We start from the raw sequence: 26660 nt of genomic DNA, 5'->3' as shown, positions 1-26660 counted from the left end.
CAGACGAGGAGCAGTGCCCAGCAGCAGGCTGAGGGTGCCATGCTGCTTCCCACAGCAGATGGTGCCGCCAGAGGGCAATGCACACCCAGCGTCAACAACCCAACGGCAGGGCTGTACGGGAGCTGTCCTCTTCTGGAGGGGACCAAAATAACTAGCGATGGGGTCTAAAGACAGCTATTCCACATGCGAGCGCCACACGGGAACTCCGTTTTCACAAATTCAGTTACTTGTAGAGATTCAGGTGTATTTGCAGGAGCCCAAAGCACAGCGGGAGCATACTGCCACCTTGGAGATGCTTCCTCCTGATGGTGAGGTGGAGCAGTTTTAGGCCGATGGGGGCCCTCTAATCAGCCCAGCACCCATCCATCCATCCGCTTGCCTCTGGGAGAAGTGTAAAAGAACCTTGAGGCCACAGAGTAATTGCCCCAATTTAACAATCGCCAATCAGCAAAGTTGGGAACCGTTGCATGAATGGTGATGGCTGGCACCCCCAGGGCAAATCATAGGGGAAAAAATTTGCAGGAGGAAGGCTGATTGTGTATTTCCTTTCACCAACTGGGGCATTACCCTTCCCCTGGTTTGTATAGGCCACTCATCCCTTTATGCACCTGACAGAATCACAGAATCATTTAGGTTGGGAAAGACCTTTAAGATCATTGAGTCCAACAATGACCCCAGCACTGCCAAGCCCACCACTAAACCACGTCCCCAAGTGTCACATCCACATGTCTTTTAAATAGTTCCTGGGACGGTGACTCCACCACTTTCCTGGGCAGCCTGTTCCAGTGCTTGACAACCCTTTCGATGAAGACATTTTTCTTAATATTGAATCCAAACCTCCCCTGGCTGTTTCCTCTTATCCTATCACTTGTTACTTGGGAGAAGAGACTGACCCCCTACTCGCTACAGCCCCCTTGCAGGTAGTTGGAGAGAGCGAGGTCTCCCCTGAGCCTCCTTTTCTCCAGGATAAACAATCCCAGCTCCCTCAGCCGCTCCTCCTAAGACTTGTGCTCTAGTCCCTTCACCAGCTTCGTTGCCCTTGTCTGGACACACTCCAGCACCTCCATGTCTGGCACTGCACAGAAAAGCACACTTCAACAAGGAGTACCTTAATACACATAGCCAATCACAAGCTGAAATCTAGGGAGCAGCATGTCACCCATGCCTGTGGGTCTGGCTACTTCAGTTCGCTTAGGGAAATGCTGCAGACAGCGGCATTTCTGTAACAAGCATAATTTTATAGGGAAAAAAAAGCCTGGTCTCCACAGATTTGACAAACGGAACAGATCTGCAGTAGAATAGTGTTACCATGAAACACAGGGTCTCAGATACATTTTACCTTTAGCCCCCTCCCCAAAGATACCCAACAGTGATACTATGCAAATTCCAAAAGCACACCCCTCCTCCAGCTTTAGGCTGTTACTGTCTGTCCTGTAATGAGCTGGGGAAGCTAATCTGCAGCTCAGAGACAGAAAGAACAGTTCACTTTCCCTTCTGCCCAGAGAGGCATGACTCCCTCTGGCACGCTTCAAGCAGCTCTAACCCAGCCAGAAGCTGCTCACATAGGACAGCTGAGCTGGCAGAAAGTTTAGCCTATGTGTCACTGAGCTATCATCCCAGCGAGGCAAATACCCAAATGATTGTGTTACTATATACAGCAAGGTAAAAGCAATTTCTCTCTCTATTGGTAAGTACAGTGCAATTTAAGATCTGAGATATGGAGCGTGCTAATGATGCTCACGTGCCCATTTTACCTTCTGCTCAAGGAGGGCCCGGCGGAGGGATACCCTCTGTTCAAGATCACGCAGCTCCCGATCATGCTGGGCTTCTGCCTGCATCTTGATTTTACTCTGATATGCATTCAGCAGCTCCAATTCTTGCTGCAGCTGCATCTTCAAAACCTGGCACTCTGCTTCCTGTGCTTCATCCAAACGCAGCTGGGAAAGAGAGACAATAGAGACATTTCACTATGGGGCAACCACTCATGACAATCCGGGGGAGGACTGCAGGGAAGGGGAGAGAATGGGATGGGACTTTGTTTTCTTAGCAATACAATTGGTCTCTATTGTACTTCGTTTCACTGAACAGAGAACCTATAGTGACAAAGACTGGTGACAGTGAGCCCACAGCACTGATGCAAGTGATGCTGATGAGCAGTGGCGCCTCAGGAACCACGATCCATACTGCAGAGACCAGACTGCTGGAGGTGCTAACATCCACAGCTCTCCTTTTGCCAGAGGCAAAGAGAAGATCTCTTGCTCTGTTCAACTGGATTAACCAATTACCTGTATGCAGGGGACTTACGTCCATATCCCTGTCAATGTAGGACTTCAGGCAAAAAAATATAATGACATAAATCTAAAAGCAGTATGATACTCAGCTTTTAACCTGCCCAAATATAAATTAAGCCAGCTACCCTGCCTCAGAGCATCAAATTTGTACAGAGCGATGTTAGCACGATGCGATATGCAAGAAGTGCAAAGAAAACTGCACATTCAGCTGTAGCAAGGACTCAAAGCATTGCTGAAGTGGTCATTCCTTAAAGAAGGAACCTCTTCAAGAAGGAATCACAGACCTTTCACAACACTTTTACCATTATTTCAGATTTACAGTCTAAACCCTGGACCCCTGCATGACTCAATGAGCATCTTCCACCAGTGGGACATGCTTTGGTTGGTATCATTGACAAATCAAAACCTAAACGACTTAAGACAGCAAGCTGCACATTTTTCAACGATGCTTTAACAGGGATGTTTATATTGTCAAACTTCATGGAAAAGCAGTCTTCTGGCCAGACAGATGCATCACTTTGGATCTCTGCAACAGCAGCTTCAACTTCAACCTGCCTGAAGGGGGGTAATACCGCTTTCCTCTGCATTTGAACGCTGCTTTTTAAATACAGAGGAATGACTGTGCAGGGTATGGCACGTGCAGCAAGGAAGCAGGCTGCTGTCAGGATACAGATTGGTTAAAATGCAAACATCCCTATGTGGCTGAGGAACCCTGGGTCCCTCGGAGGCGACTCACAGCTTGTGTAGAGAGCATTTCATTAATGCTGTGATCATACTGCTCAGCCAGGATAGCCAGCTTCCGGGTCTGCTCCTCCTTGAGCCGTTTGAGGACAGCTTTATGTTCACTCTTTGGCGTGGTCTCCAGCAGATGGTTTCTCAGTGCTTTGTACTGTCTGGTTTGGATCTTGCAAGTATCCTGAAACTGCTTCTTTATCTGGAGTTCTTTTGACTGGAAAGATGGAGGGGACACAAACAAAGAAAAAAACAGCATGTTTCAAATGAGAGAAATATCCATTCAAATGGATATTTAGGATTACATTAAGGATATGAGTTCAAGAATCCACAAATGTATATTAACATCTACAGTGCAAGGAGGGAAGCAAAATACACAAGAGGCAGTGACTATTGCTGCAGCTGCTTTGACATTGCTACTGTGCGAAACAATTACAATACAGATACTTTTATAACAAAGCTCCAGCCTAAATACAGCTGTCTCTGCACAAAAAGACTCACATTTGTCACTGGACTGGATCCAGTCCTGGGTGTTGCTTTTCAAGAAAAGTTCTTGAAGGACAGGGCTAATATTTATTAGCACCAAAAGCCATACTTACACATCACTGTGTTTGTATGGTACATATATATGAATAGCACTTAATGTTATGAAAAGAAGCAGATCTGGTGCATGGGAAGGGACAGGGAAAAACAGCAACACTTCTTCCACTGAGAGTTTGATGAAGATAAGATGTATTCTAATCATTGATATTAAGAACCTGCTTTTCATAAAGATACTAAAAAATGGCTGGGAAAGATTAGATGCTTGAAAATGTACACCACAAGCAACATTAGTATTGTGCCAGCCTAGCAAACAAAACAATTCCCCATCCCCAATGGAAGCTTACTGGAGACTTTCCCTTTGCGCTTCCTAGCATCTCTGTATCATTTAAAGACCTAATATTGCAATTGCCCGCAGAAGTGGGAGATATCAATCCTGGAAAATGTATCTGGATCCGATTTTTCTGCGTGGCCTTGAGGAAATTAATTATTTTTTTCTTTCACTTGCCTTACCTGCCTCCAGAGCACTTGTGAGGGTTATCTGCTAAGTGTTTTAAGACACTGAAAAGGAGGGTGTTCTGGAGTTCCCTGTATCTTTCTACAGGAGGGCTGGCAGGGATTCCTCTAACTAAGCAAAACTCAGGAGTGATGAGTGACGGTGGTTAACTGACAGTCAAGTTCACCATGGTAAGAAAAAACAAACAAAGAAACAAAAAATCCCGAAACCACTAAAACCTCACATCAGGGCAGTCAGTATACGCTCTGGGCCATCCCCACTGTCAGCCACCATGGTCAAATCCTGTAACACTGAGGTCAGAAACAGAGCATGAGAGCAGACTCTTATCCCTTGAATAAGCTGGAAGAGCTCCGGGATCTGAACCAGCAAGGCAGATATATGTGCATATCTCCCGTCAGATCCCCCACTGCCTGCTCCTGGCACTAATTCAAGGCTCAGCAGGGTGGCTGGTAAGTGCAGCACTTGTAGCTACCTGGGAAGATGCAGTGGGATCAGACAATATATCCAGCCCAATTTAGATATCAGCATGCTTTGCTGCATAAACCAACAATTCCACTTTGCTAACCTGATGCAGAAAACGGGACAAAGATGGGTTTCATTCAAACCAAAACATGTATCACAGAGAGGAATACATCACTTTTACCCTTTCTACATTTACAGGAAGTTATTTCCCTCCAGGAAACCTTTAAGGTTGTTTCTCCCTGCCCTTAAGGGAAGTGTCAGCAGGTTACACATTCCCGTCAGGGACCCGGTCACAGCAAAACACCAGCAATCTATTTTGCCCTCACTTTCTGTGAAGCCTTGCTTGGACACCAGACTGTTTACAGGCTTCCAATCCAAAGGCTTTAACAACAGGAAACAGAAGGGAGGGGTAAGATTTCCAGTCAGGCTTCTGACAAGATCATTTTGACCTAGTATTGTGAAATACCAGCAAAAGGGTATTTGCATCACAATTAACACACTCGAAATAATAACAGAGCAGTTTTCACTGAAGGGTGAATTCTAGTTATCGGTCCTTCTGGTGCTGTAATAGCAGCAACAGACACTGACCGTTAAAAACCTGCTTTCAGGACAAAGGACCTCACTAAATAACAAAGGGAAAGCCTGAAACATGTGCCCTTGAGGGAAAACGTTGCTGGAGAGAGAAATTGAACAAATAGTCAAATTATCTATTCAATTAAGAATACTCGCCTGTATTAGTCAGAAGCAAGAGAAGGAGTTAATACCAGGCAACAGCCTCAATAAATAGGCAATTGTGCTACAAACTGAACGGTTGTCCACAGGCTCCATTATTAGCACTGTGTGTACGCAAAGGTGCTGGATTGACAGCTCAAGCCTGAAAATCCTTCACTAATCGCAGAACAGCCATGCAAAGCGAAGTGCAAGCTTTCCACGCTCCCTGCAAAACGCTCCAGCCCTGTCCTCACTGGAAAAGGGAAGGGGTTGAAGAGCCTGCAGAGGTGAGAGGGCAGCCAAGCCCCTGTCGCCCAGAGAGCCTGCCGATCCTGCTGTCCCAACTGCCAGCCAGGGAACGAGAACGGACATGCTGCCCACTCGTGTTTGCACAGCTTCACCTTGGGGAGGCAGAACTCATTCATGCTAATCTCAGAAGGATCAACCTAATACAGCTGCTTCAGTTTTATTCAGCTCAGAGTGCAGCGCAGCTTCCCTGTGAAGTCATCAGCTATTTATACACTATATCCTTGGAGATTCTCAACAGCGATCAGATGGTCCCTTGTTCTCACAAGCTAGGTTTTCACTATTTAATATTATTCTAATATTGACAAATAAGGTTTGGTTTTGGGGTTTTTTGCTGAAGTTCTGTTTTCAAGTTGGTTATTTTCTCTTGAAGAAGATAACATGCAGGTGGTGAAAACTAAGTCAGATGGGAAATATCACAAAGAGGAAAGACCTAGAACAACAAAGAAACCCCATGCTCAGTATGCCATACACTCATTTTGTTACTGGCACAGCTGAACACTGGGTGGAGAGAAGAAGTCTGCCTCCTCAAAGGAAATGTACCAGGCAGCTTTGTGAAAGGCCTTATACTCCCTTCTCAGACACTTCAGAATAAACCACTGAACTTCTTTGGATGAAGCGAAGGCTTACAATGAAAACACTAAGAGCCTCAATTACAGAGGCCCTATAGTTCTGGTCAGCCACCGCAGCTACAAGGGCAGCATGAGAAACCCATGAGAGCACAACACAGCAAAGGTCAGTGCTAGGAGCTTCCTGAGGACACTGCAGCTGGCTGGTGTCTCTCTCTCTCACCCCCCGACTTGCAGGCATACCAGCCTCACTATAAAAACAATAACAAGGTGAATTAGCCAAGACCAACAGTGCAGTTCATTTTGATGCACACAGCAACAAAAAGCTTTTTTTTTTTTTGGAGGGGTGGGGGAAGGGGGCAGGGGGAAGTGTGTTTTTAAATGACACTGCTTCATTACAGCAAAAATTAGATTTTGTTCTTGTGTATGGGGGAGAAGAGGATCAGAAAACAGCGTAGGAGGAAGAGGGGGGAAAAAAGGGCACTGCAAAGATTAAATGCATTTTAAATGGCCACAAAAAGGAAGGCACACCGCTGAGAACAATGGCTTTTCAAATAAAACGAGGGAATAGTGCTGCTGTGGCCTGCCTACAATACACTGCAACATCAACCACCATTACTATGGTTCATGCATATGGTGCTTACAGGGCCGCAGTTGCATCCCAGCAGTTACACAATGTGACAAATACGTTGCTTTTTAATAAAGGTATATTATGGAATGAGACAGCTCTTCAAATCAATGAGCTTCAAAAAATCTTGGACCTGCATACACTGGAAATGAGAACCAAGCTGTGATGTACCACTTCACCACCACCACCAGCAGCTCACTCCCAGAGCTCCTACATCACTTAGTACCTTCAGGCTCTTGGGCTGCTGCCGGACCTCCATGACGTGCTTACGCCTCAGCTCCCGCTCCCGGCGCTTGTTGTATTCCAGCTGGTTGGTGAGCTCGGTCTGGTGCTGGAGTCGGATCAGCTCACAGCGCATCTTCTGGATGGTACTCAGATGGCGGAACTCCAGCTCCTGCATGGACTCGTGCTGACGCAGCAGCATGGCATGCTCCAGGTCCTTCTGTGTCTGCCTTTTGTTTAACTCCTAACAGGAGGACAGAGGGAATTATTAGATTCTTTGTACTTACTTGGATTTCCGTTCACAACGTGACATTTCACTTTGTTCACAAGGGCATTTCTCTCTCTTCAAGGCATTTGAGGACAAAGCACATTGCTTCTACGTCTTATCAGAAGCAGACAGCACAGCCACTGGTCATTTTTCCTTCCTCATTTCACTACTTCCTGTTCTAGATGCTCAACAGGATTCACAGTAAGCATTTTCTGGAAAGGACTGTAACTGTTGTGTCTGTTGACTTTTTGGATCTAACAAGTCTCCCACAATAGGGCACTAATCTGAACATTTGATCCTGCATGATCCCCTAAATGCCACAGGGATTACCAGACGGTGTTGCAAAACATATCAAACCATTATTTTACCAAAAAACTTTAGATGTGGTAATTGAGATTCGAGCTGGACTGTAGGTGCTCCTGTGAGATACGTTTCACACAGGTGGTTCCAGGTCTCATCTCTGCCTATTCTCTTACCTCCCGAACCAGGTCCTGCTCCAGATTATGGCGGCCAAGGAGCATCCGTCTCTTAAAGCGGCGACACTCCAGCTCCAAGTACTGCCTTTGACGCCTCAGTAAGTTGGCTTCTTCCTCTGCCTGGAAATGCTGGATGTTCTCCTTCTGCTTGGAGAGCCACTCCTGCTTCTCCTTCTTTGGAGTGCTCTGGTTTTCATTCAGCTCCTGACAACAGCAAGGTAATTAATTGTGGAACAGTCACATTCAACTCCTTGGCTGGGAACAACTGGACAGCGCTGCCTAATAAACTACATTTCAAAGCCACCCCACCTTGTCTTCTTATGGCTGGTACCATCCCAGCCTCTGCAAAATGCATCATATCACATACCTAAGGGAACACCAGGAGACAATTCATAGTGAAGCAAGTTTAGCTACAATTTTTTTTTTTTTTTTTTTTTTTTGCATTGGCAGTTTTAATTGGCCAAAATACTGGTTTGTGCCCACAGTTTCCAGATGTATATATTAGCTCAAAATATAAAAATTATGGTTGGCCACTAAGAACAAAGACACTTGGAGGCCCTGCCATACTGCCTGACAAACATTTTTACAGGCTCCCAAAGGACTGAGAGGAGGAGGAAAGCATTGTCATCCTGCTGCTCGAACAGAACTCCAGCCACATGAAGCACATTACAACATTCTTGTGTCTTGCTTGATCAGAACACATACACATTTCTATAAGTAACTCAGCAAGGCGGAGCCACTCAGTGAGATGCCGTAACTTAAAAAATCCAACATAAATAAGTTCACAGGTGAAAATTAAGGCCACAGCTTCCACATTTCTATTAAATTCAACACATAGCTTGAAGCATCTTTGGCAAAAGGCTCTGCTTGCTCGAATTGCATGCTGCAGATGCCCATACGGTAACGAGACTTGTCGTGATACACTTCAACTTAAGTATGCGACAGAACTCCTCTGTACTTCATCAGTGTTTCTTGGTGCTCTGCGATCTACTGCCCACTTAGAAAAAGATTCTATGTTATTATAAAGAGCCCACGCTACTATAGTTTCTGTTAGATCTTTCTTGGCTCTGCTGCTCTTTAGCCTTTTTTTCTCCTGGGAAATGTCTATGTTTGGGAATATTCCCCTTCGGAGCAAGTTCCAAAGTTGCTGGTTGATGGTTGAGCACTAAATGGTTCTTTCAAAAAAATTATGGTGCTTACAGTTTCAGCCACTCCACGAAAAGAACCAGGAAGTTTGATTCTACAGTTTCTCTGCATTTCACAAAGGTCAAGATTTTCACTACAATACAGTGATTACTAAACTATTACACAGCTTTCTCCATTAAAATTAAATGTGTTTTACAGATAACTCCTTTAAAAAAAAACACCTGCAGGTCATCTTTACTGCTCTGTATTTTTGCTGCCGCTACACAAATATCATTAAGTGATAAGAAATTCACTAACTGCTGCAGCGCACGGTCAATATCTGCAGCAACAAAGTATGAGAAAAACGCTTGTGACCTTTCTTAAACTACCTTTTCTCATTCCTTAGGACTGCCAAATTTGCATGTTTCTGGCTAAAAAGTAATATTAAACAATGGAGACGTGTGTACTTTCACAAGAAAAGCATAGGTGCCAATATATAAATAAACCCTCTTACTCTAAGGTGAAAAATATGAAACAAATACAGTACGTACAGGGCTCTGCTCATGAAATGCAGCACTCGCTGCAATCCAGCGTAACATCTCTTGCACACAGTGGCCCTTTTATTTCTGAACGTTCACTGCTCTTGCACTGTATCGTGTGCTGTACTATGTTCACAGTTCTCATTACAGATGAGTTACCTCTTTCAGTTGCTCTTTACGGAGTTTATATTCTCTCTTCTGGGACTCCAGGAAACTGTTCAATTCTTTTTTCTGTTGGGCCTGAATATGCTGTTGAAACTTCTTTTCTTCATTGGCCATCACTTTAGCCTACAGCAAATCCAGCAGCAAATCAGTTTGAGTCCCAATGGATTACAGCTCATGTCCCATTTCAGCCCCAAGACCTGGAACTCATGGTACAGTCACCACGATACTCACCGTGACTCTGAATAAGTGCGAGTCTCAGGAGCTTGCCCTCACTCTCTTCTCATTCCACCCCCCGCCCCCCGCCATCAACACACCCTGCAGGAGTCTTTTTCAGTGCCTCATTTCATCAGCCCTATTGTTCAGCTTGTCTGGCCTAACCAAGTCAACACCTTATGATAAACTCTATCCTTAGCCCTCCACCGAGAGGACCCACGATGAACAAAAGAATCAATAATAATTGCTGTAGGCGGCACCACTTCATTATCAATTATTTAAAAAGCATAAAACCCCCCATATCCACAAGCAACTAGATGGTGAACATTTAAGCGTAGCTGGCACACTTCTCTGCAGGCTAATCGGCCTCCGTAACACTTGACAGCAGTCAGTTACTGACAGCATATACACGGCAAAAGAAAGGAAAACCCTTACAGTATTTCTTCTGGGGTCAGTATACTAACATTTAGTATAACGCACTGTGATGAAGGACATACCTTTCCTCTAGTTACATAAACCCCTTAGTGTAAGGAGGTGATGTATTAGCCTTTTTCTAATTAGCAATTTGCTTGGCTCCTGAAAACAAGACATGTAAGAGACTACAATGTCATCTCTTCATCAGTGAGGGGAAGCGGACAATTCAATGTAATTAACAAATACAGACTGGTCTGCTAAACTGCAGTCTCCTACCTCTTTTTCCATGGCTGCTTGGTGCTTTTTAATTAGCTTTTCCATTTCTGCAGCAAAATTGTTACGCTGTGTTTCAAGATCTTTGTCCAACCTGAGGCGATGCTCATCCATCTCTGCCTTCAGTTTATTCTCTAATGCCATCAGTTGCTTCTGGTGTTGCCGCCTCATACGTTTATAGCCAGACATCTGTTCTCGCAGTTCAGAGTCTTGTTCGTGTTCCTGCATTTGCCTTGTCACCTAGGAAGATAACCACATTGGGCCAAAGTAAGTTAATGCTTCTTAATCTGCTTTTCAGCAGTCTTCAAACCACAAAAGAAAACTATTCAGTAAAGAAATATGATTTTGTTGTAAAGAAAAGCACACATCTTAATGGCAGCAGAGCAGATTAAAAAACTGAATTCTGCTGTAGAAGATAAGCTCACACGGGCTCCAGCAGAAAAACTGTACAATTGTTATAAAGCTTGTACTAAATAATGTCTTCTTAGCCCACTGCAATGAGGGTGCATATATACACACACAAATATGTATGATATGCAGACAAAAATAAAAGCCAGCTTATTATTATAAATGGTTTCCTATATTTTACTAGGCATACTGGTTTTGAAAAACATCTTACATACACAAACTGCATTCACCCAGGTGTCACATGTAAGCTTTTATTAACTTACATTGAACTATTTCAGTGATAGTATCTCAATGAGGCCAGCTCATATTTCGATGAAATCCTAAAAGCTCTAAGTAGTTTCACGGAGCTATGTTCAAAGGCATCCCTTCCCATACAACTTCATCAAAATAAAAACTTTAACATACCAGCGATGCTGTGCGTATAGTAGCAAAGTGCTCTCGGTTCCGATAATGAGACTTATGGCGAGATACTTGGGGAGGAGACTGGGGTTCTGATGCCCTTGTTCGAGGATCTGATTCCTCTCTGTAGTTTTCTTCCTCCTTATCAGCAAATATTAACACAAGAGAAGAGAATCTGCATTACTAAAGATTTTTTTGTCTAGTTCGAAAAACATTTAAAAGGAAGAACAAAAAATTTTACATTCGTCAGCCTCAAAAGATCCTCCTGTCAATAAGGTGGATGAAGGAATATACTGCAATTAGAGCTCTGATCTAGAATCTTTACTTTTGGAAATTTCATTGTACATTTTTATTACCAAGAGGAAAATTACTAATTAAAGCTGAAAATGAGAAAAATAAATGGAAAACTGAAAACTGAGTTAAACTGTTTACTTCAACAAAACATAAAAGCTATAAAGTAGATGATATCAAATCTGGAAGACAAAAACATCTTTGTAACTCTGAAAGACAGAGGAAGATTTTCATTACACCCACTACAGAAACACCTCAAAGCAAATTTTAAAATTTGTCATGGTGCACTCCACATTCTTATTTTGAGTTTGTCATTCATCACAGAGCGATCAGTACTTAGATATGATATACTAATTAACTCCCCGAGGAAATACCTGTGTCTTTGTTGCATATCTGGGCAAAGAACAAAACACTGGAACCACACCTATCATTAGCTAGGGAAACGCTACTGCTTTGAGAAAACATGCGATAACCCCTCCACAGCAGGAGCAGCGTGGTTCAGAGGGACGCTCCCCAGTTTATCCTTCATCGTGCAGAGGTAAAGCAGGGGAAGCGGCTTCACATCTTGTCATGGCCAAAGTGCTGCATTTCTGTTTCCATGCATCTTTGTTCATTAACCAGATATTAAGCGCTGGGAAGCTGGGCACTTCAGGAACATATTTCAGCCCCTACTGTGGGTCCTGTGTTTAAGAATTCACTAACTAGGAGGTAAACAGGGGGAACTCTCACATCCTTTTGTCCCATGAAGCAGTGCTCTGCAAATTAAGAGCATCCACTAAATAAACCTGTTCACAACATGACATTCCAATTCCTCACAGTAAAGCAAACTGCTCTGCTTTTGAAACAATTCAATCAGGAAAATAATTTTTAGTGAATGAATGAAAATAAATGATTTTTACAGCAACCTTCCAAAGTTTCCAGCACACGTTAATGTATTTGGGGCACAGTATTAGAACCTGTGGATAATGACTTAAGACAGGAAGCACTCGGCTTTTTGTCATCGTGCCAACCAAATCCTCTCCCATTTACACCTTCAACGTTATCCAGTAGAAATCCAATGCTTACCGGCTTTAAATGAATGACAGAGCTATTTGACATCACGGTGTGGTCCCCCTCCATCATATCCAGCTCGCTCTTATCATCTGAGGCATCTGGAAGACTGTTAACACTACTACTTTGGCTACTGGCACTGATAGACATACTAGGAATGGACTGATTACTTCCGACACTATTCACTGTTCCTGTCCTGCCGACACCATGATCTTGCTCCTAGGAGAAAGGAATTATTAAGAAAATCCAAATCCATCACAGTTGTATCTGTAGACGTTACCAAATGAAATGCTCATTCCATTCCTTTCTCAAGTCATCTACCTTCCACGTCATGGCAGTTCCCACCCTCCAGGCACTGCCATGAAATATTTCTCTTGTGGGATGCTGGGGAGAGGAAGAATCAGCCTTGTCATGATTAACTTGGCTGATGTCAGATTCTTTTCAACAGCAAGCCTGTTAACAAGCTGAACTCTATCATGTATCAGCAACAGCATGTCACCAGAAACTCTCCTGACACCAGCATCACCTAAGTGTTCGGCTGGGACACTGCACCTCACACAGTTCCTTTCTGTACAAGAGAACTGCAGTTCAGAGAGTCTCAATATCTGCATGGTGACTGCAGCATGTGGCCCCAAAAAAACCAAATTAATTTCCTTGATGACATTTTTTTTTCCCCCCAAATCAAGTACGAGTTTCTATGTCTTAGAGCCAGAACGACATTCTCCAGACAAAACCAGAAGATTGTCAAGGGCCTTGTACAGATGGTCAAAACAGAGGTTAACCACAGCTGCTGAAAGAGTCCTCATGAAGCCTTATAAACAGGCAAGGAAAGCTAGGATTTACAGAACTGGAAACTAACTGTTCAAGCACGAACACATGGCACAGCTTCTTGCCAGCACTAGGCATCTACCCTGTTTGTCCTTGTTTGTGCCTTGAGGTAGCTTTATTCCAAACACAGAAAGGAAGACAGAGTTTACAGCCAGGTGTTTAAACAGCCTCCGCTCATTTCAGCAATATCTGAGTTGTGGTTATTTAAATGACAGCATCATTCTCCGGTTCAGTGATGAAATCCAAAGTTTCTCTCACCTCCTCCTCCTCCTGTGTTTCGACTGCAGGGCCATTGTGCGCCTCCTGGAAGAGGAGCTTCTTCATTTTACGATACTGCAGGTTGTCCAGTTCTCTCACCGCATCCTTTGTTCTCTGAATCAAGTCTATTAACACTGTTTCGGGCCGCTCCCGAAGAACAAACATGTGCTGTAGAACACACAAATAGGGGAGTGACTTCTTATGCCTCCAGTGCACATGCTCTCATGATACAAATATGAGCTGTAGTTGGGTTTGTTAGCCCTCTTCCCTGCACAGGAGGAGAATACCTTCACAGCTTATGTTGGCACTATTTTTAGACTTCACAATTCAGACAGATTTCAGAATGATTGCTTTCTGATGGGAGACATCCACCAGAAAGTAAAGATGTAAAAAACCCTGAAATGAGAAATGGTTTTTCACATACCATGAAAACAGGCTCAGTTTAAACCTAGACTTCTTCGGGTACTGGGGTATTTAGAGAGGTTATCTACTTGCGGTTTAGAGGGGGAAGAGCAACAAGTAACATATAAATACCAAAGGTGTTAGGCTCGTTAGTGTCTCTAACCAAATGTTGATTAACTCATCAGCTAACTCTCACTATAAAACCCTTTTCCTTGTTTAGAAAATCAAATATTTGGCATACAGCTCTGAGTCACAAAATAGGCTGTGAACCTTCAAGCCTGGTCCTAGAACAGATAGCCATGTTGTGCTCTGTTTTTTGGAGATATTCACTGCAAAGGTGGCTACCTTTTGCCAATAGGTAAAACAAGTCCTGTCTATGTATGTCAGAAGCAGCTTTTGCAGTCTCCAGATGAAATGTGCTGTGCAAGCATGAGTCATTATTAACACCACCGCTAGTTTCATTTTGTTCCTTTGGAGAACTGCACTGCCATTTCCAACATGTCACATTCCCTACCTGTCCCTGTAAAGTGGCATGCAGCTGTTTCAGGCTATAGATATGGAAGGAATACATTCACAAACGTTTAATTTCCATCAATGTTCTCTTTAATTGCAGTGCATTGCTCAAAATAAAACCCCTCTGCAGAACTCTAAAATGGCAGGACTACACACCCACACCAAAACCTTTACTGGATAATTGCATTTACTTTCTGAATACACAGTTTTTAAAGAGGCAGAAGTCCTCAGAACCATTTAAGTAAAAACATGCAAAAAGGTGATGATAAAACTTTTATAAATAGCATCCATTTCCCTGCAATGCAAAATTTTGGAAAAACCACTGTTTAGCAGACATGGCCAGGCTAAAAAGAAACTCAAACCACAACAAAATGTCATAAGCATTGTAATGAGAATGAAAAGTTAGTGAAATTCCGAATGCCACCTGATGCCACAAAGGAAATACATCAAAGTCACACTTAAAGCAACTCTATCACCTAACTTCTATGCCAGTTGTGTTCACTTCGGAACAGCTCAGCTTTTTGCAACAATGTGCCACACTGGCTTTTTTTCCAGACTACAGCAAGGAAAATCAAGTACCTGCAGTATACACAGGCACAAATGAAGAGGGGGGTAAAAAGAGAGGAGGAGGAAAAGAAAGCTAATAAAGCAAGAGAAAACCCACAGATGGCTGAGGCTTATTCATGTCAAGGAAAAGCATGGGGAAGAAAAACTGCTTTCCTCTACCCCTTTTCCCCCAGGGATACTATTAGAACAGCAGATTTCAGTTCTACATGTAAAGCACATAGGTGATGGGAGAGGATAAAAAGCCTTTAGGGGTATATATAGCATAGAATAAAGAGGGAAGTAACGAAAGGTATTTGTTAACTAATGCACAGCAGCTCTGTCAGGATTAATTATAATCACTGGAAGGATGATAGACTGAGCTTAAGAAACTGAAACTCTTCACAAGTTGATGGTCATCCAGTGTCACTTGATGGGGTGTCCTTTTATGATGAGAACAGGGTTGGCTTGGAAAGTCACCTGGGGAACTGCCCGAGGCACTGCAAAGGGGCAGTAAAGCTGGGACCACCAGCTTGGTACAGTCCACAGCACCCTCTGCTCAAAGGTGTCAGGTGTAATGGGCAGAAAGCGCATCGTTAACCACAACGTAGTGTGGTAGGTGAGACAGAAGAACTTCACAGAGCATGGCCCATTTTTAATACCACGTAGAAAACAAAAAGAACAAGCAAGCCAACCTTCAGAAGCTCCTCTGATGTAGGCCTGTCTTGAGGAATTTTCTGGAGGCAAGAATCTACGAAGTTTCGAAAATAATCAGACCTGTGGCAAGGAGAGGGGAAAAAAAAATATCCATCTGAGTTAATGACTCTGTGGAATTCATTAAGGAATCAAGATACTCACATCTGGGTGCTCCTAGCAGAAAAAGTGAGGAGAGACCACACAGACCCAGTAGTTCACACTACAGCCTCTTGACACCCCCAGTCAAGCCCAAATCCACTGCTATTAGCAGGCAGAACCCTCTAACCTCAGCTTCTAGACAAAATATTTCACCTTGAATGCAAAAATATGGGCCAATTCAAGAGGAAGGAAAGTTTGGTGTAAAGGCAGACACCCATCTACCTCAGTGCGAGCATCAACCCTGCCAAATTCATCCTGCAAAAACTCTTCAAGGTCTAATCGGAGCCCCTGCCCCATTCCACCTCTGTGCACAGGTGTTTCATCCACAAACTGCATTAATGCACAATTCCTGAAATGCCTTTGGCCCCTCAGATGCCACTTCTACACTATCATGCAATCTGTCACAAATAAGACGATTTGTTTAGTAACTTCTCTCCTTCTGTAAGCTGAAATGCTGTATTTTCTCCTTCCTTTCTCTGAACACAGGTTTTCAGAAGGGCAGGATAAAACCCCGAAAACAGTGGTACATCGGTTGTACATGTTTTATTTCTTTCTTTCTCCCCCACCCCCCGCCCCCATCATGTAATGGGGGGTTTTGCTACTGCAATTTTTCAGTAAATTAAATTATTGCATTTTTTGGTCAGAAAATTGCATAAAAATGAGTTGAATGTTTTGTCAAGCATGAGGGTGTGAAATAGCCTAACCAGAAAATCTCAGAAGTAGAAAAAAATTTCTAAAAATAAGGTACAATGTATAATATTAGAGGCCTAGGACTATGGCTCAGAAAAACATAATTAGGAAGTTTTTAACTTCTGAAATTAGTTTACTGTGTCTGCTGTTTCAAAAGACAGTTGTTGAGGCTGGGAGGCACAAAATGTTACTACTGTGCTTTACTCCTCTGAAGTGTATGCAACAGACACTTGCCACACATAAGCAGTGTCTTCATCTTGCAAAGCAATACTTCAACAAAACAAGTTTTAGGAATTGAGACTGTGGTTTGTGATTAAAAAAACCACTAAACCCCACATTTTTGCTAGCCTGGGAGCTTCACAATTTACTGACCTATTAACTGAATTTTTTACAGGATCTTATGTTCTTTCACCAGCATGTCCTGCCTCTACTACGTTCTAGAATCTAAAATCCATATTTAGTAATTGGTCAATTTTGTATATAATATGTAGAGTGAACCTAATAAGAACCTTCCAGCTCACATCCTCCCAACAGAAATCCAGCCATTTCAGGAACTCAGCATGACAAAGCACTCCATTTACAGCAATTCCCTACAACATTCCTCCCTCAGTAATACTCACCATTCATTAGACTGTAGTGTAGGGGATTCATTCTGCGCTATGTGATATAAGGCACTCATTGCGTTCATATTAAACAAAGGAGGCTTCCTTTCCGCTACACACAAAAGAAAATAATTTTTATATAGGGAGATAGTCTCATGTTTTTGCTCTTTTTTTAGTTTACATCCCTTTAAAAAGAAAACCACATCAGGAGAATCACTATTGCCTGAACATGGAACCCCAAACCATCCCTACCCTGCAATCAGACAGATATGTTGGCATATGTCCTATACCATTGCAGAAGATGAAAGCACTTTGAAGATCAAATGCCTTGTCCTCTCAAGCTTTTAAATTATGTGGTCTATCATAGTTGAGTTCTCTGACTCATTTTAATGTACTAAAATAGGAGTAAGTTAACAGTAAGCTCTATACCCGGTGTTTAGCCACTAAGCATTCTTGGTTTCATACCCACCCCCCCCATCCCCTTTTTTGTTTTTTAAACTACAGTTGCTAAAAAGCTAACAAATATTAAATTCTAGCAGGACAGCAGTGATGAAGGAAAAGCTGGTTACAAGAACCATAAGAAGCATCAAATCACACTTAAACTGACTAAGCACATGGGCAGGAAGTCAGTAACAGGCCAACAACTCTTTATACTATTTTGAGAGTTGCATTCTCTTTGGCTCTTCTCTCTCTCTTTCAAGCTTGTGTTACTCTTATAGACTGACACAGCATGAAAGCTTAATGAGGAAGGAGATGATCTCACTGTAACAACAAAATTGAAGCTTCATCAGAATGTTTATGGGGTAAACCTATAAAGCTCAGCCTCGCCATAAACATTCCAGAGAGGCTGGTCAGGCCACCAGGACGTTCCTGCACTAGTGAAAATGCAACAGAAAACTTTCCTTCCTGAAAACAAAACAAACAAGAAAAAAATAATGCTAGTTTTCTTACGCTGCTTCTCAACTCCGAGTCAAACAGCAGCAGTAAGCTAGGCACGGTTCATTCGTGGTTACTGCAGGATGGACTAAGCACCAGAAGCACCACAAATTCCTCCGAACAGGTAAACTGAGGAGTTAAGCCCTTTCTCAAATGCAGCACTACCCTCTTGCATCTGTCAGATAACTAGCTGCTGCTATCAGGGATCAGACCGATTATCCATTAAACCATTTTAACTGGCTGTTCTCCCTAGTGTTTTTTTCTCTTAACTCACCTGAATAAAATAAAAACTTCAGGAAACATAGAAACTGAGCCCTCATTGAGGCCATTTCTAAGACTGAGTGATAACTTGAGAAGACTGCTAGACATCTCCATTTTTCAGCTTTCTTCCCAGGCTTATTCAAACCAACACAAATGCGATAACCACACCGACCCAGCCTACAATGCTCTACCGTCCTGACCTAGCCTCACCTCCCACCACGCTACAAGCCGTAGACGAAGCCTAACGCTTCATATTGCAAAAACGCAGCGTGCAGGAAGGCACCCGGGGGTGTGGTGGCCATGAGCTCACTGCATTCCTGGAGCGCTGCAGCCAGCCAAGTCTCCTTACTCCACTCGGAGCAGGATTCTATCATGACAGTCACACCCCTTCAACTTGCTTTATACTGGCAACCAAAAATTTCTCTGCTCTGAAGAAAGAATCTATTTCACGTCCTGGAAGAAGATGAAGTTGACAGTTTGGAATGCCAGACAGCATTTTTAGCTAAACTGTGCAGTTCACATGGATTAGCGTGTTCCTGAGAGCTCTCGCTGCCCAGCTGGGCTGCTCCGCCACCGAGGTCGGTTCAGAGTACAAGCAATGAGATCTGACAAGGATGGTAGGACAGCCTCAGGTGCAACAAGCAGCACTGAACCTCACCATCCCCAGAAAAACAACAGTTAAGATCCTGAGATCCAGAGAGCTGGATCCTGACTAAAATCTGAGTAGTGCTGTGCACGGTGTTGTGCTTCAGTGAGTGTATTTTTGTTCCAAGAAAACACTACGTGTTAAATTTAAATAGAATGCCATACTAACACAGTCCCTTTAAATTCATTTTCTGCTTTAAGGAGTCTGTTTTAATGGCAATGCCATCATTTATTTTGGGTTTAATTTATAGGTTACCACTTCAAATGTGGATTATTCCATTTCTTGCTCTTTAAAAAAAAAAAAGGGGGGGGGGGGGGAGAGGGATTTTCCAGCCAACAAGTGACAACATACACTGAATATAGTTTTGAAGCTGTCCGCTCATGCAAAACTTCATTGTTGCAGGACTTGTTAACATACCTTAAATTTTCATGCAAACAATATCAATTTACATCTAATAATATTTTCACACTGGGACTTTCAATGGCTCATTTCTAAAGCTGTTCAGCAAATAGCCAGTTTTTCAGTTCAAAAGTTAAATGCCTCTCCCAGAGAATGTGAACACCTTTAGTGATACAGCTTGGCTATTTTCTTTGTCTATATAACTCTTTGTATAATGAAAACACCAACTCAATAAACATCAAATTTGAGACTTAAGTCTTGAATTCTAGAGAGCACGTTTAGCTCTTTCCTCTAAAACTCAAGTCCCAGAGAAACCAGGACAAGGAAGGAAGTCTAAATCTTCTGCACTGTGATTCAGCTAAGTTCTAGGTATTAAATAACTACACTTTATAATTTTTCAAAGAAAATAACTTACCTAACTCAATACAGGTAATTCCAAGAGACCAAACATCTACTTTGCCATCATACTGCCCTTCATCCATGGCTAAAATCACTTCTGGGGCCATCCTAAAATAGGAAATTGGTGCTCATAAAATTCCAGGCAATGGAACACATTGTAATCGCCAGTATTTCAATGAAACAGGCTGTTTCACTGATTTCAGCTACCGTAAACAAACAATTCCCCAAGGTATCAGGCATGGGACACTGGGAACAAAGACCAGGCACCCCCACTAGTACAAGCCTTTAGAGGGGCTGCGGGATGTTCTCTTGTGCTTTGCCCAGCTCTCCATTAATAAGTATTACCACCTTCTCGCCCTCCCACATTTCCAATAGTTTAGCTGGCTGGCCAACTCTGATGAAATAATTATAGCATGCAGTTGTGTAAACACCACAGATTAGGTGCAAGAGATCAAAAGCATACAACGAATCTGCAAAGGGTTTTGTTCAATGAACCTGGCCTTTCCTATGAAAGAAAAAACACTTTAGTTACTTCAACAACCAGATGCGGTGAGAACATATGAACTGTTAAAACCACTGGGGGGAGTGATTAAAATATATTACAGATGATTCAACCCCACCTCTACCACTTAAAGTCAGCCTAAGTAGAACAACAAAGTATTTTTATTACTTTTTGTGAGCTACAAATACAAGGATTCACAATTTCTTGAAGTTAGAGCCTACTTACTATTTAATCTTTTTTTTGCAGAGTACATTTATCACTACCACAACCAGAAGATTACAAAGCTAGCTCCAATAAAGCCCAAGTATATTAAATACCCAATAAACGATCCTGTTCATTCACAAAGCCAGAAACGTGTAAAACTCTTGGCTTACCAATATGGCGTCCCCACAAATGAGTTGGCAGGAGATGCTATGGAAGCAGACCCAAAGTCAGCAAGTTTCACCTGTCCTGGCTCTGTCAGCAGGATGTTTCCTGCCTTGATATCTCTGGTTATAGAATACAAGTGTCAGTATCATTCCTCTCCAAAAAAGAAAACCTTCTATAGGACAGGCTACAACACATGCCGGTACTTACATGTTCAAGCTACTCAATACCCACATTTCCTCCAAATACAAAAATCTTTAACCTTTAGGTTAATTGCTTAACATGGCCCTTGACCTTGGAATCTAGTTTGTCTTAAAAATCAACTTAAAATGGCACACCTGATAAGCTTCATACACAGTTCAGTAAAACCTTCTGAACCAACTATGTTCTTTATAAACGTTCTTCAGAAAGTCCTAATAATGTAACTATTAAAATCCTTCACCCCACTAAAATGCAGCAGGTACTTTAAACACAAAGAACATTTGCACTGCATACTTACGGTGTGTTTCTCAACATGTGTGTTCATGTAAGACTAATTTTTCAAGTGTTAACGCTCCCCCCGCCCCTGCAATCTTTGCTTTGCAGTTGGCTACAAGCTATTTAGGTGAAGTCAGCCTGCCTTGCTATTCACTGCTTCAGGGAACAATCGGCATCATATCAAGTACTGAAAAGCCTAGCAGATTCAAAGCAATTCTGCAGAAATTACGAACACCAGCTGTAAGAGATAGTGCATATGGAGATACATAGCTTGCTAGTATTCGACTACTATAAATCACGAGTTTGGGAGCATATGGGCACTGAGTAAAGAAAATCTCCGCTTACAAATATTAAATTTGAGATGAGGGGGATACAATCAACAAAATAAATTACCTGTAAGTGTGTGTGAGACAGCAAAAATATAACCACTTACCTATGGATCATATTGTGAGAATGCAAGTATGCTAATCCCTGGAGAGCACCATGGGTAATTGCTGCTATTTCCACTTCTTGCAATGGCTTTTTATGAACTTAAGGAAAGAATTTATTTGAAATTCAATATTAAAGAAAACATTGCAGTTTGCAGCATGCAAGTTGAGTACTGTTAACAATGTAAACAGAGATAAAACACTAAAAGTTCGGGTTTTACTAGGTTCAGCATAAGAAGCAAATATAAAAATAGTTCACAGCACACATTCTATAATCGGATGTAATCTTCTAACTCTAAAACGGCAGGTATTTGCTATCAAAAGAGAGCCTACTTTGCAACCATATACTATGTTCCTGTCAGTTCTGTGACCATTCTCCCAAACACCGATTTGAGACTCAATATTCAATTTTCCATTAATGAAGCTAAATCCCAAACCCTAGAACTTTACAACAATTCACACATGAATAAACTGTAGCAATACAGATGACCCTCCAGCAGCTCAGCCTTTTGTCCTGAAATGCTTCTGGCAAGGAAAGGAGACGAACAACTTACTGGCCACACATATATCTTCAATGAAAATTCACTTCAAGAAGCCTGATAGGAAAATGACCATTTAACAAAAGACCTCATCAAGGCAAATCCTAATACTGCTGCAGTGTTGTTCTAGTCAACATGCCTACAGTTGTTAGTAAGCATTAGGATCAACAGCAAGGGGTTTCAGAAATGTATCTTGAACTGTCATGACAGGAGAACCTAAAACTCCTAAGAAAATAAATAGCTGACTGACAACTTTAAAGTAATACAAACCAAGGAGAAACTAGCCACCTAGGAAAGCTGATATTCTACAGAAAAACCATTACAGACATGCAAGAATTCAAAAAAACCCTACACCTGTTCACACACACTCTACCCCCAAATGAAACTAAATATTCCAGGACAATTTTGTGATGCTGTAACCTCCTACTTCAGTACTATACTTGTGACTTTCAATCAAATAAATGTGCATGACATACCTTCTAGTAAGTCTGATGCTGATCCTAAACAATATTCCATAACAAGCTGTATGGGAAGAAATCAAAGGAGCTGTTAGAACATCTCCAATAGTAAATGTATGTTTTCTAGATTTCAGTGGAGAAATCTAGAAATAACCACTGGTGCATACAGTGCAGATTGCTTGTAACATTAAGTCCCATTCCAGCATTGTCATGCTGACCCCTCCTCACTAGGACAGCTCTAACTGGAATTAGCATAGCCCTCTTGTGTAAGATACCAAGCAACAAAACTATTAAGTAAGGCAAAAGCATATTCATAACCAGTTATGTATTGTATTACATATTTTATATGCATGTACTTAACAGGAATATTAAATAGCACTTAACAAGCTTATCAGAGTATTAAAGGGCTATTTAGGGATTTACTTCAGATTTTGTCCCATTCATATTTCAAAACCACCCTAAAACTCTGTCCTGCAGATTTATTGATGCTTATACGTTTAGATTATTAGTTCAACAATATGATTTCTTTCATATATCGTACCACAAAAACTGTCAGGTGTACATCACACTCTTCATTTGACAAAATGCTTCCTCTGCACAGCATCTATTCCTACACACACATTTTTATGCACACAAACTCAAATAACCCAAATTCAGTAAACAATATACAACAGAAGAATTTAGTTATATAACAGAAATACTAATGACTCAATATATACTTTAATGACAATTTTTGTAGGATAATTCTAACCTATTTATTAAAGTACAGCCGAACACTTACTTCTGGAACATATCCAGTCAACCTGTAAAGTACTGAACCATTAACACTCAGTGCCATACCAAATGCATTGTTAAGTGACCTGCAAATATCTAATAAAGTTGCTGTATTTGCCTCTCAGGCAGTAGAAGTGAAATTCTCACCTTTCCTTACAGCAAGAAAAGTGATAGATAAATTTGTTGCGCACACACCCCCACCCACCCCCTTACTATTTATTTCCAATACTCAGTCCATCAAGCTATATACACTAGAACAACTGCACAACTACCTCACTCTGCAAGTGAAAGGCAGAATTTCCCTAAATCTTGTTTCCAAAAACGCCATTCAGTTTTGCTGAGCATCTGTAAAGTCCTTGAGTATTCTCATCTGAATCTGTGCAGTGCAAGTGTTCAGGTGCCTCCTGAAAGCCAGCTGGAGATATTTTAAAGCACCCTTAACCGAGGCAAGAGAAGTGCAGAGTGCAGCAGATGCTTACCCATGCTGTATGCTCCCGCAAATAGCAGCCTTTGTATTCTATACTGTTAGGGTGTTTTATTCTTTGGAGGAACTTGACTTCCTTAATAATATCCTGCCATTTCTGTAGAAAATAAAAGGAATAGAAAGACTTTAAAAACTGTTACCTTTTTTTTGATTGTTGTTAAGTTAGTATGTCATTTAATTATTTTAAGAGGCAAAACCACCTTAAGGTTCCAAATCAAAATAAATTTACATCAACACCATGATGTTCACCAGTTAACTCCTCAACAGACCTATGAAATAAGTTACTGATTGATTAGGCTGCACGTAAGGATCTCTCATCAATGTAATAATTTACAGTTATATGGATGCACAGAATATACTACTACGAAACTATATTTGAGCAAAAAAAGAAGCAATCCTTTTTTAAGGGATACCTTTTCTGTGGCCAAATGAAACATACATCCGAACCTGAAAGAGATGTGGATGACGTGTCCTTCAGCAGGATCAGCTGTCTCTCACTTAACTCTTGAAGATATAAAGACCCATCCCTACCAGTAAGTATATTACACTGGATGATGCTCCATTTATCGGCTGCCGAATATCTGACTACATCCTTGATAATGTTTCTCCATTACTAGTTTAGTCTATACAAGGACCAATTTAAAATGAGTTACCACCAGACAAAGGAACGGTTCCGCAGGAGTAAAAGACTAAACAGATAAAATAAAATCCAGGTTTATAATAAGGGAAGCTCTGCCAGTACGACTTTGAAGTACAGAAAAGGCCAAAATGTCACGTTCTGATGTGTGCCTAGACACTGCCATTACTCCCCTTGGAGGAAATCACCAAGTCCTCCCATTTGATGCACACATCCAGCTTCCTCCGGCAAAAAGGGCAAAAGCTTGTAAAGTACAACAGCAAGGCTACAACTACCAGAAAAAAATTTCAAAATCAAATGCAGTAGCTGAAACCATTTAAGTATGCAGACATCAACACAAGAGTGTTGACACTGAAAATGCTTTTGAGAAAGATTATAGGTTCTGAAGTTAATCGGAGGTAGAGAAACCTCACCCAACACCGAAAGGTTCAAAAGCTGTTTTCCAGCTCCTGTTAATCTCTCAGCACACGCTCCCTCAGGCATATGTATGTGGCTGGGATTCATAGATGGACAGACGTCTCGTATACCCAAATGCTTGGGAAAACACATGCCAACCCCAAATCCTCCTCAATAAAAATGTTAGGGTTAGAGAAACAAATGAAACCAGGGAGCATGGTAGCCACAACCGAAGCAGCTGATTGACTAAGCATTTCTCAACACCAGAAATTTCTTGAGCATCATATCAGTGCAGCTTATTCTAACATAAAGTCTCCCACTAACACCCTCACGCTAGTACAAGAACAACTTAGTGCCTTTCACCTTTAGCCTTAAAGGCTTCAAGGTACCAAGCAGTAAAAGCCAAACCAAGAAAGTGCCACTCTAAGCTTCTATACTGGGAAGACAGAGGTGATATATTAGTCGAGACGTATTCGTGACTTCATGCGTAAAATAAGCCCTGAGACCACGTTAAGAGCACAGTACTACATATTTCAAAGGTTTTAAACTTATTTTTAGTATAAAATATGTCCTTATTTTAGAGAATAATTGTTCCCACCAATGATAAAAATCTTATTATGAAACCAAAGTAAATATAAACGATACCAGAATGCCCTTAATCAATTTTCTTTACATAGGCTAGATCACACCTCTAGCAAACTTCTGAACAAGACAAATAAATATAGAAGTAAAATGGAACATGTTTTAATCCTGCTCTTATTACTTTCTTCAAAATAAAGAAACATATGCATTGAAGACAAACAAAAGCTATTTCTGAAGCATGCACAGTTTGTTTCATTCATGTGAATAGAGTATTTATAGCTCACGGTAATTAAAACAGTAGGACAAGTAGTAAGTACAAATTATTCTTTCATCAGTACACAGTTAAACAAGTCACCGCAGTGACAAAATAGAAACATGCACAGCAAATTTAACTATGAAGCTAGAATGTAGGACTGCTAGAGAGACACTGTCACCTCTACCTCCTACACAGACACACACACACACAGAAAGGAAGGAATAGTTCAGCTCCATGTAGTGCAGGTGGCCAATACACAAAAGGCAGGTACAGAAAGCAACAAGTTGTTAATCAAACTCATCAGAGCAAGACTGCTTCTAAGACTGGAATACAGAGAATGGAGGGAGGGAACCATAAATGCCTTGAACAACATGTCCCAATAAATACTGCTGTTGAAAAATTGTGCCACGTTTTGATAGATGTTGTTTATCAGAAATAATACCAAATCGGCTTGTAGGGCGTTTCAAGAATCTGTTCTAGCACTTCAACTTTTCAAGTATAAAATCAATTATCTCTATGAAGCGTCCTAGGGAAAAAAAACACATCCGGGGTGGCCATGAAAACACTTAACGTTTAAATCTCAGAGGCCTAATTTTACAGACCACTCTGCAAAGACTGCCTTAATCCTTAGCTCTGGCAGTTCTTCTGTAATTATGCTGCTGCTCAGATTTTCACACTCATTCATTCACGGCTGTTTTGCTTTTGTTTTAGCTCCTCATCAGCACAGTCATTCCAGGGAGAGATGCATCCTGTCTTACTACTTTGTACAAGCAAGATTCCCTCTAACCTCTCACTGCTGCATCCAATGTCATTATTCCTTTGTCCAGTAA

General features: G+C 41.7%; 1 protein-coding gene across 4 annotated transcripts in view; it reads right to left on the bottom strand.

The window, feature by feature from the left end:
* The window catches only part of TAOK1 (TAO kinase 1), a 75262-nt gene that overhangs the window by 11841 nt on the left and 36761 nt on the right, over window positions 1–26660 (bottom strand). For all 4 annotated transcript variants that reach the window (XM_055717972.1, XM_055717968.1, XM_055717980.1 and 1 more), the window contains 16 exons: window positions 23955–24056; window positions 22720–22765; window positions 21710–21806; window positions 20808–20921; window positions 19948–20039; window positions 17309–17402; window positions 15839–15920; window positions 13686–13853; window positions 12615–12818; window positions 11265–11399; window positions 10455–10691; window positions 9546–9674; window positions 7723–7926; window positions 6983–7222; window positions 3028–3240; window positions 1755–1937 (listed from right to left, as the gene is read on the bottom strand). In XM_055717972.1, the coding sequence (XP_055573947.1) occupies window positions 1755–1937; window positions 3028–3240; window positions 6983–7222; window positions 7723–7926; window positions 9546–9674; window positions 10455–10691; window positions 11265–11399; window positions 12615–12818; window positions 13686–13853; window positions 15839–15920; window positions 17309–17402; window positions 19948–20039; window positions 20808–20921; window positions 21710–21806; window positions 22720–22765; window positions 23955–24056 (2340 nt within the window). The remainder of the gene's footprint in view (window positions 1–1754; window positions 1938–3027; window positions 3241–6982; window positions 7223–7722; window positions 7927–9545; window positions 9675–10454; window positions 10692–11264; window positions 11400–12614; window positions 12819–13685; window positions 13854–15838; window positions 15921–17308; window positions 17403–19947; window positions 20040–20807; window positions 20922–21709; window positions 21807–22719; window positions 22766–23954; window positions 24057–26660) is intronic.

This window comes from Falco cherrug, chromosome 1 (assembly GCF_023634085.1).
Source record: "Falco cherrug isolate bFalChe1 chromosome 1, bFalChe1.pri, whole genome shotgun sequence".
NCBI lineage: Eukaryota > Metazoa > Chordata > Aves > Falconiformes > Falconidae > Falco > Falco cherrug.
The sequence above is the reverse complement of the archived record's forward strand: the minus strand, read 5'-3'. Positions and strand labels throughout refer to the sequence as shown.